We start from the raw sequence: 11,172 nt of genomic DNA, 5'->3' as shown, positions 1-11,172 counted from the left end.
GTATATCGCCATAGGGTATCAAAAACTTGGAGAGCCATTAGACGTGCATGTAGTGCCGGCCCCGATTTTTTAGTAATTTATGTCAACTACTTGATTAAAATTTTGTGTGTGCATGTCTACATTGTGGTTGGTTCCAAATATTACAAGGAAAAAATGTATCAATATTTGCAACATCAATGGCAAATAAACATAAGAGAAAGTAATTGGGGATGTCATTACTTTCTCTCTGGCTTCTTTGGTCGTTGACCAATCAGTGTTCGACTTTGTAAAGCTTACTTCACATTTGACATACTCTAAGCTTAATTTTATCATGGAGTTGTTATCATACTCTATAGTGCTAGCACGAGTGGTCCATTCTCATGTTTGTCTGTAAAATTTGCCATGCATATTATCCGGTATCTGAACCGAACGACGTTAGATAAGACTTCAATGTTACCAGTCCTGAACCAAATTTGGTCCGAATGGCCTATATAGTTTTCAGACTTGAAGGATTCATAGTATTTGCACAAGGTAACAAGTTGGGAAACCAAAATAAACCTCTCGGAGTCGAGACGCAATTAAGAAGTTTTTCTTAAATAAATATAATTGATATTAATTATTTTAATCGTCATTAATTTAGCTTAATTCTAGTTAAATCGGTTTAAGAAACTTTATTCCTAAAATCATTTTAAACATAGCTATTGTTGACGTTTGAATTCACTCCTCTTTAACAATTTTTGGAAATTTAGGGTATATAAACCTTGGCGATTGATTCACAATAAATGACAAGAAAACCCGTAATTGCGTGAACCTTTGGTGGAAGCCCTGCCTTTGGGAGGCTAGACATTTCTCTTAACCCTAGCCGATCGCCGCGTAAATCATAACCCTAACGATTATAAGCCAAAAAATGCTTTCTGCGAACACGTTTGCTCCGATTTGCCAACTGTGAACGCCATTACAGACACGTCCAATGTAATACTTCTCCGTGATGTCACCGTCACTCGGAGAAGTAAAAATCCTCCTAGTCTGCATGACAACTAAGTATAAAGAGTGGAAATTTCTACAGATTCATTTGAATATTTTCATATAAAAAACTGTGAGGTGTGCACGTGAGAAATGGTCTAAATCGGCCTGAAATTTCCGGATGAAAACTCCCTTTTCAGGAAACATTCCTTAAAGAAATTCTTTGATAATAGTTCGAGCGATGTTACCCAAAAAAAAAAAAATTAGAAAGTCATAGAGTGCAATAAAAAACAGCTAATATTTCATGTTTCCAAGTAGGCGACGGTTCGTTCCTATGTGTAGTTTAGTTAGAGCTCTTTGAACGTATCATTAATCTTAAGAATTTTTTTGGTAAGGGGGTTTTTGGGGGGAGGTGGTGGTGGTGGTGGTCTTATAAGAAGACGGTTGAGCTTTTGGGGTCCATCTAGATATGGACATAGATCCATCATTGTATCTATAAGTATGGATTGGAAGAATTTTTTGCTATAACTATCACCAGAAGGAGATAATAGAAGAAGGGTGACACTCTGATCCTCTTAAAACTTTAGTTATGTAACACGATTCTTCCCTGGCTCATGCACCCTTTTTGTTTGCTCTTCTGCTCATCAAACTTCAGATGGGTAACTATCACACCGTGCTAGAGTGAATTCTATAACTATATGCTTAAGTTTATAAGATATGTTCCATAAGAATGACACTTCGTATACTTCGTAATGCTATACAGCTCGAGCTAGTTCGAGAACGACGCATGCAAGAATTGAAGTCCTACACTCGGTGGTTAATTTTGCAGGACTTTTATCTAGGTCCTATTTAGTCTGTACTAAGCCTTTGACAGCGCCTCACCAGGCGTCGCTTTACTCTGACTCTATGACCTACTTGAATCACTTCAAAATTACAAGCTCCTGTTTGTAACCAGTGTCAAACTTATTGAAGGAACATATCTTATGAACTTATGCGTTTATTAAAGGGTATAGAGTGGCGTCTCGTGGCGGTGTCTTTATCATAGAGGTCACATTGGTGAGATGGCCAGTTACCGAAACCATTGCCTATTGTGATCTCTGTAGTGAACTCTGGCTCCGCCTGTCTATTTGCCTCTTGGCGCGAGGGATTCAGGATTTAATGGAAGACATTTTTACAACCCCTTTATAACGGGGCGGCTCACCAGAGGGAGCACTAAAATGAAATGACCTAAGATGGCAGCCTCCCACCTGTGTCTTAGCTTCACTGCAATTAATTAATGAGATGATCTATTCTGTTCTGGTTTGGAGGAGACTCTTTTAAACTTAAGAGGGCGCAGTAGGTAGTCTCTTCAATTTTGTCTCTCATGGATGAAGCCACTACGACCGACCAATACTTACACTTTATAGGGTTACGTTGTCGGCTGCTGTCGCGGTTACAGCGGCGCTTGGGGGCAGATGAGAGTACCAGCAGACTCTCCCTTACATTTTTATGGGAGGCGTGGATCAACGGTAGATATTTTGCCACAGATGTTACATCAAAATTAAACAGCGTTTTGCCGCCTCAGTGGGACGGACCAACTTTGAGTCAAACGAATACTAATTAACCTATTGGCGCCACGATGGTTTTCCGTTTACAAAATGAACTTTTTAATAGGCTCTACAAATCACAATAGATGATGGGCCGACATATACTGCCTTGCCTTATCTGTTAACTAACATCGTATAGATCGGTGACAATAAAATAATAATATAGTTTTTTTGTGGCGTTTTTAACACATCGATATTTGTGCTGTTTTGGTCACTGGTAATTCCTCGAATGTACTGGAATTTAATGGCGATAAATATCATATAATCAATATATATTTTTCACCCCAGTGTTGCCAGGCCGTTTGTAATCCAAGATACTACAGATAGAAAGGTTTGCGGTTCCGTTTAAATCAGTGCTTGACTAATTTGACTCAGAGAGGGCCTGACAACACTGCATTGATGTTTGAGTTTACAAAAAGGGCGGAATTTTCTCTATTTAATTAAAACTAATTAGTCAATATTAGCAATATCGATTCAATAGAGTTTAAATGTTTTATTTTATTATGTAACAAAAAATTCATTCCAAAAAAATCCCGGATAGCCAAGAGAAAGTCAGTTTCAAATCAAGGACACACTAATTGGGTATAAACTAGCTTTGCTATTGTGGTGGGATTAGGAGAGTTGGTGACCTGACCCAAGTTCATCTTGGTAAGAGAGAAAATGTGACCTTCGCTTGCCTTAACAACCTTTGTGGTAGAAAAGGATTCTGGCCTCAACACACAGATATGACATCTATTTCACTTTGTACACGACCATTCTGATTTAATTTCATTTCTGTCATCACAAATCATTTTAAGCAACTGTTAAAGCTTCAACCAAACAAGACATTAAAATCACCTCGACGTAGAAAATAATTTATAGCCCCCCAAACCCAAAAGGTAAAAACTGAAAAATGATTTCCCAAGCTCGCGTTTTGGTTTTGGCCTTTTCCCAGCAGCTAAAGCGGTTCCCACACGCACAATAACAGAGCGCGCACTGGGAGTCAGGGACACAGATCAAACAAACAACGTATGCCACAATTCATTAAAATTCCTCTCCTACATGAAATAACCCGGTCCATTTTCTCCCCACGCGGTAACTGTACTTCCAATAGGCCTTTCCAACGCAAACACAGCTCCGCATTCGTTCTCAATCTTCAACATGGTTATCTATTTTAAAGTACAACTGCGAGGCAGCTGCGGTGTATGTTAGATGAATTTTCTTTTGTTGGTATCAGATACTTATAGATGTGACGTTAGTCCCTAGGTAAACGTCACGGGCTTACCTTTGGCAGTTGGTGGCCATGATTGGTACCGCTTTGGTTCTATGAAACAAATAGCATTGGTGATGTCACACTAAGGCTTTTGATATAGTTCTATTCAATACTAATTCAGATATTAATAAAGAGGGACAAACGCAGGATTCTTCCCTTTCCCTCAAAATGGCGTAAAATTAACGGAGTGGAAGGCTAGTGAGGGAAGACGTATGATTGGTTACGTGAACGTTTAGCAGGGGACAAGACGTCATAGCTTAAGGTGTTTAACTTAAGCCTGACCCTTCCCCTTTGCCTCAAAATGGCGGAGTACTTTACGGAGCAGAAGGCTAGTGAACGAAACCACCTCTTTAGTATTTGACAAAATGTCATAACTTTGGGGTTCTGCTTAAGAATGGCCCCTCCCCTTGCCCTCAAAATGGCGGAGTACTTTACTGAGCAGAAGGGTAGTAGACGAAAACACCCGTTTAGCAGGAGACAAGACGTCATAGCTTAATGACAAGCTAGCTCCCCTTTCCCTCAAAATGGCGGAGTTTTTTACCGAGCAGAAGGGTAGTAGACGAAAACAAGATCTCTTAGCCTAGGGGATTTGGCTTAAAACAGACTAAATCCCTTTACCCCCCCCCCCCAAAATGGCGGAGAATGTTTAAGAGTATAAGGATTGAAGTGGCTGAGGGACTGACGTTTAGCAGGAAGATTTTTACCCCTTCGTCATTCATATCCAAGATAACGCACATCAACAATAATTATTTCTCGTTCCTTTAGGTTGCAGTTTTCCTTGAATCTTTAAATGTAGCTTCCATTGATATGGTCCATCGGGTACCCCTCACGAGCTTGGCTTAATACCATAATGCCCGAACAATCGTTAAGGCAGAGGAGTACTGTGAAGAAAATTAACCCTATATCAAAGGCATGCATTTTGAAGGCAAAAATGGGGAGAAGAGCTTTTACTCTCGGACAATGGAATTTCAAAAATCGGTGGGGATTTCTTCTATACGGGAACTCGGGGCTTGGTTTGTTGGTGAGAAACGTCTGGTAGTGGCATCGCGACCCATTGTGGTACGACGACTGGCGCCAATATCCCGCTGCGAATAAGAATGGCCCGCTAGAAAAAGGGTCTCCTCCATCACGCGCGAAAAGAGCGCGCCAAAGACTCATGCCCGCTTAATTTCTCACTACATCGACCAAGTGTAGCTAGCTAGACCGACAAGCAGCAGGCCAACATGCCGATGTTTCTATTTCGTTACTATATGGATATTTTGTTGATTTTTAGTCCCATCAGGAATAGGTATGTTTCTAAAAAACGAGAATGAATAGATAACAGTGCACTAAAGGGGGTGGAGGGATTTCCTCACCCCGTTTCTTGACTTTAACTGCGACATAGTTCACGAGAGGCTGGTAAGGCGAATAGAACATAAGTCCTTTTTTTTCTATCTTGGCAATGTCATGAAAACCAAAATTAGACGGCCATTGTTGTTTATGGACGCCATTTGGTTTTATCAGTTGAGTTTAACCACAACTAGCACCACCCTGTTTGACTGAAAAACTAAAATAGGTTTTAAAAATGGTTCACGTTTATGGAGAACTAGCGACAAAGAGACTAGTTATTATTTAGGCCGCCATTTTTAAACATGGCTGCATGTTCATTCAACCCTAAAAGTCGTACTATATAGCAAATCAATATAGTATATATAATGAAATCGGTTGAGAGATATACGGACGTTTTTCCATAAGAAAAGTAAGCGTTTTACATATTTCGCCGCCATTTTTCAAGATGGCTGTGGATTGTAAAAATCTTTTTCAGTTAGTACCTACTACTTAAGAACAACGTTCCTGCAAAATTTCAGCTTCCTAGATATAGTGGTATGGACTAGGCATTGATTATCAATCAGTCAGGACTTAGATGTCCGAAATATGCATGTTTGATCTTCCAGTCTAGGTAATACTTACATTCTTTTTCTATGGTCTGACAACGGTGACGCCGCCAAATACCTACATGGTATAAATAAGGGATTCTTGTCTTGACACGTATGGTTGGTACTTTCTAAATGAATTTCTTCTTCCTATTTTAAGCTGTGAGGGTGGTAGGTCCATTTCTTTTTGGTATTTATGGAAACGGAGATACCATATTTAATGATCACGCCATGAATTTATTCATATAATCTCACGAATATGAAGAGAACTTGATAACATCATGGTATACTTTGATCTTGGACAGAGTCTGTACATCAAGGGTTTAACACACAACCTAAGAACATCCCCTTAATTTATGGCAGACTTATTACCCTGTGTAGCTCTATTCATTTCTGTAAGTTAAATCAGAAGTATGATGAGACTAGAAGTAAAGAGCTTTAGCATTGGTAATAGATCCCGGCACTAGTGAACAAATTTGAGACGATTTTATGCCGCTTCCATCGCGCCTACACTAGAGAGAAAAAAATTGGAGGAGTTCCAAAAACATTTCCTACCCTCTTCCCCTCAACCTAAAGCCACGGAACACGGGCGCGGGTGCTTGAATCTAGTTCGGCCGTCTACCGACACGAGCATCTCACGTTTTGGAGGGAAAATTCAGAAACCGCTACCAGAGGGCCAACCGTTAGTGTGTTATCAAGAATATTCTTTTCGCCGAGTGAAGAATTTGGTTAGCTCAGTACTTCTGGTCTCATCTTACTTCTGGTTAAATTTAAACATTCCTCGCATTCTTTAAAATATAGTAAAAGTAAACTATACAGTGATTTACCTCGGAAAAGAAAACTTTTCAAGGAATTCTTTTTCATTGTCAAATACATATCAATTTAGAAATTACAAGTTATTTGCTATTCTTTTTAAAAAACCCAGAATTATTTTAGCTTCCACGTATTTTCCATTACAAGTTTTACTTTTCAATCAGTGATGGCGTGCATGTTTTGGTTAATCGTTTTTTAACGAGACCTTAAGCCTAACGAGATATGTGGTGGTATTTTTCCTATCTCTCTGGCTGCTAATGAATAACCAATTAGTAAGTAAGTAAATGACCATGCATACAATTAACTTCCGGTTGGTTGGTAGGTTGGTTGTACGCTTGTTAATAACCTTTCTTAATTACTACTTGTTGTACCAGCAAATTAAGGGTGGATACGATAATGATATGTTAGAAACGATTTCATTATCACGAAAATGCTTGTCATTGAATTTGAATTTCACTTTTTGACGATATAGGCTTAGCAATTTTTGTCATTCTCTTTGTATGGGAAATTTTCGCCTTGTAGACTAGTAAGGGTGGCATGATTTATGACCAAGGCCTAAGTTACTCACGTAATTAGAGAATTTTATATGCCACAAAATCACTAATTTTTCAGGAATGTTCATATTATGGTACCAGATTGAAATTTTACGTATTATTTAAAAAATTCGAATTCTCTGACGTATGAAGTCCTTACAATGTGATTGGACAGTTTGTTAGGAAAACAATACAAGCTTTATAGCCAAGGCCTAAGTTTAATTAATTTATATGCCACAAAATCACTAGTTTTTAAGGATTTTTCAAATTATATTACCAGAGTGAATACGTAATGTTTAAAATATTCTAATTCTGTGACGTATGAAATCCTTAGAATGTGATTGGATAGTTTGTAAGAAATAAATTTTATAGCGTGATTTTAGTGACTAAGTGCATAGGTAATATTTGAATGAAAATCTACTGTTTGTAAGCAAAACGTTTTTAAAAGCTTATCTTAATCTTGGGATATTGGTAAATCGTGTATTTTTTATACGACGTGAACATAAATGAAGTAATGACAGCTCCCAGTCTTTGGCTACTATATGCTCCTTGCTAGTTAACATAGAGTGTCACTACTTTATTCAGAATCGCTTTTCCATGCTATTTTCGAAAATGATAGTGAATTTCTTAACAGTGACACAATCACTTTAAATAATGAAAGTCGGAATTAATAAAATAAATATTTAATTTCAATTAGGTATATATATATATACAAACAAACAAATATTTACAAATATTTTAACCGTTTAAACCATCAAGAGAATACAACCTTAATTTTTCACGTAAGCTGCAATATTTCATTAACCTTATAAAAGTTATATTCCCTTTAACTACACGTACATTAGCCTTAATCCTAATAATTAAAGTCATCGGTTCAGAACAGTTCATTTTGAAGTATGGGCCATACCATTACATCTTGGGTTATTTCCCTCGCGCCAAGAAGCACCGCCAGAGGCACTGCTAGTCGGCTAGCCTCCCTCCGCGTGGTTAGAGAATTAACCTAAGATGGGACCTCTAAACAATTAATTGAAATGTCTTTTGACACGGGAAAACTATGAAGTTTCTATCGGTTCAAGCCTAACAAGTACAGAAACACTCGGTTGTGATTGGATACGGAACTTTTAACCATTCACACCGAAGTCGTTTCTTACTATCCTTATTGCTAGCTTGTCTTGACCTTCTATCGGGTCTTGTCGTCGGTGCCTTTGATACCCTGGGAACTCTTCTACCTTTACGCGGGCGTCCATTGCCCTTGGGTTTGCAATGCCACCTTAGTAACCTAACCGTGGTACTAGCTGCCGGAACGCAATGCATGCCGGGTGGCCACGAGCACTGACCGTCCCTATCGACGCACTCCCCTAACTTCAACCATCGGGGCCAGAACAAGGGTCCCACGTCCTCCCAAGTAAACTTGACAGGGCAGAAGGCTTTCCTGAAGAGATATCGTTCGACAGCTTCGACTGTCGCTTGATCCAGTTGGGACTTAGATAGAATTTCGTCTGGTAGATCGCGAGTTAGATTTATTTTGTTGAATTGTTGGTTTAACCTTCGGCCCACCCAACTCGAATCGGTTCTTGTTGTGATAACTGAGGTACGGTTGCTCGGGGCTTCGATGGACATGCGTTCCGGTTGGAAGTCGTCCCCTAGTAAGGGCTGCAATGGAATAAATTCGTATTTAATTTTAGTCTTAATTGTTGAATCGTGGTTTAAGATATATGAGGGTGTTGATTGTATTGATTTTTGTATGAAATATGAGGCTAATACGTCTTTCACAATTCAACGTGGTGTAAACACGTTAAAAAATATATTACCGTAAATTGCCGCAGAACGGTAACTTAATTTTTACTAAAATTTGAATGGGTAATTTATCCTGTAAATTATGGACGTTTTAAAAAATTTCAGTAATTTCACATCTCTAATTTCGTTAAAGTTTGGGAAGAGATATTTAGGGGTGTTCCACATTAAAATGTGAGCGAATGATTAATGAAAGTGAGGGAAAACATTAAAATATGTGCCAATAATTAATAAAAGTAAGGAAAAACATTGAAACGTGTGCGAATAATTAATAAAAGTGAGGAAAAACATTAAAATATGTGCGAACAATTAATAAAAGTGCGGGCAAACATTAAAATATGTGCGAATACATTGTTCTGTGACTTCGAGTTATATTGGAGGATTTTAGGGATGACCCCTTAATTAAATTAGAAGTCATTTTCTTAATCAGTTTCTTAATTAAATTTAAGGGGTCATCCGTAAAATACTAAGTACAATCTAAACTTGAAAACAGTGGCCCGGACAAAATTAAATGTAATATTGTTACCTTTAAATAATCGATATTCATATGTTTCTTTCCAGGTTTTCTTAAATATCTCGGTGCCAAAGCCACCATTTGTATGGGCGAAATCCTTGAAGAGATCTGTGGTCTGATCGGACGCTGTTTGATTGTACCCAAAAGTTCGTCGTAATCAACATCGGCATCGAATGTCATCGTGTAACCCTTTCTAGCTACAATGTCCATAGCTCGTGTCGTTGTCACCAGCCACGTCATGGTGCATATTAAATGAATGATGATTGTCCTGTAAGAACCGAAGAAAGAGACCTTATCGTAAGTATGGGTCTCAAGTAAACCACTCCCACTATTGACTGTTCATAAAGAACAAACAAACCACTTTTTCAAATATATATATGCATAGTTTTCAGACTAGGAGGATTGCTACCATTTATACCAGGATGTCAGGTTAATTGGCGGACAAAGTGCAGTACCAAGAAGCCTCGCCTCCTGGTGTAAATGGTATAAATGGAATCAATCTACCATTAGTGAAACTAAAAGGAAAAACTAAATGTACAGTACTTAAGGTAAGGACAAACTAAATGTACAGTACTTAAGGTAAGGACAAACTAAATGTACAGTACTTAAGGTAAGGACAAACCAAATGTACAGTACTTAAGGTAGGTTCAAACTAAATGTATAGTACTTAAGGTAAGGACAAACTAAATGTACAGTACTTAAGGTAAGGACAAACTAAATGTAGTACAGTACTTAAGGTAAGGACAAACTAAATGTAGTACAGTACTTAAGGTAAGGACAAACTAAATGTACAACACTTAAGGTAAGGACAAACAATTATTCAAGTACTTACATTTTCGATCCCTCAATACAAGTCCTCGAATACGATATGTCTCGGGCTCCGAAAGGTATCCAAAGGTAGTGCTAGATCTCGGGTATATTTTCGTGTACTTGTGGGTCAGTTAAAAGGTAAGAATGGACTTTCGAATCTCCCTTACTACCTATTTATACCTGATATCTATTGAAAGCTATCTCCATGGTATTTTTGAGCCTATCGTGGCAAGATACAACTTGCTTTTAAAATTCCCCACACCCCCATGTTCTGGGGGGATGATACTCCAATACCCCTTTGCACACCCCCCGAGGGGCTATACACTACGACGAGAAGTTTAGAGAAATAGACCACTTGGATCTAACCAAGAGGGAAAGACACAGGGGTGCCTTTCATCTCGCTTTTCGGCGCCTGCGCTCTAGACGCTTTGGGTTCAGGGAATGTGCAGAGGCGGCTATGGGTCAACTCCCTATGTCACAGTACTGAGGGTTAACTACCCCTTTTTTACATCGAAGTGGTTTATTACTAGATTTTTATTTCAAATCTTTCGTCTAATTGGGTCAGGCCATCAGGGTTCAGTGGTTGGCAAAGGCTTAACTGTTTTACATTGTTTGTAGTAATCCAAAAGTGCTTCACGTAAAAAGATGGACGGGGTTTGCACAGTATAAAGATGATACTTTGAAAAGTGGGCGGGTACTCCAGTTAGCTCACAACGTGAATAGAGCTATCTCAGAAGCCTTGGTGTGATGTCACCCATGTAATTTGCCCATGGAACCAAAACGGGACCAAACATGGCTGCCCACTGCCAAAGCCAAGCCCGTGACGTTTTACCTAGCCACTGACATCACAACTGAGATAGCTCTATAGAGAGCTTTCGATGGAATAGTAGTACGTCACACCCTCCCAAGTCTTACCGCTGTTCTGGTAGCCATATTGGGTGATCTCAGCTTCATTCCTGCTTTAAACCCACCAATATGGCAGCGTAAATTATGTCACGAGACTCAGCTCCTCCTC

The 11,172-nt window shown here is 38.8% G+C and overlaps 1 protein-coding gene and 1 long non-coding RNA gene across 2 annotated transcripts; one reads left to right on the top strand and one right to left on the bottom strand.

Annotated features, from left to right (window-relative positions):
* Positions 1-1,394: 1,394 nt before the first annotated feature.
* LOC149618650 (uncharacterized) lies at positions 1,395-2,601 on the top strand. The gene is made up of 3 exons (XR_016375517.1): positions 1,395-1,601; positions 2,046-2,277; positions 2,349-2,601. It is a non-coding gene; the product is annotated as an uncharacterized LOC149618650 (long non-coding RNA).
* Positions 2,602-7,706: 5,105 nt separating this feature from the next.
* LOC149618649 (noggin-like) lies at positions 7,707-10,339 on the bottom strand. Its single transcript, XM_089854078.1, has 3 exons — positions 10,180-10,339; positions 9,360-9,615; positions 7,707-8,692 (listed from the first exon to the last, which is right to left on the bottom strand). Coding segments are annotated over exons 1-3 (834 nt in total). The 5' UTR covers positions 10,182-10,339; the 3' UTR covers positions 7,707-8,116.
* Between the last annotated feature and the right edge of the window lie 833 nt (positions 10,340-11,172).

Source organism: Phalangium opilio, unplaced genomic scaffold (genome assembly GCF_054372755.1).
Source record: "Phalangium opilio isolate 3A_F unplaced genomic scaffold, DU_Popi_V2 ptg000209l_1, whole genome shotgun sequence".
Classification (NCBI taxonomy): Eukaryota; Metazoa; Arthropoda; class Arachnida; order Opiliones; family Phalangiidae; genus Phalangium; species Phalangium opilio.
This window is presented reverse-complemented; position numbering and strand designations above follow the sequence as displayed.

Excerpts from the sequence above, each read along its gene's own strand:
- LOC149618649 (XM_089854078.1), bottom strand. Across the intron at positions 8,693-9,359 it reads TGAATATCGATTATTTAAAG|CCCTTACTAGGGGACGACTT; the intron begins GTAACAATATTA and ends ATTCCATTGCAG.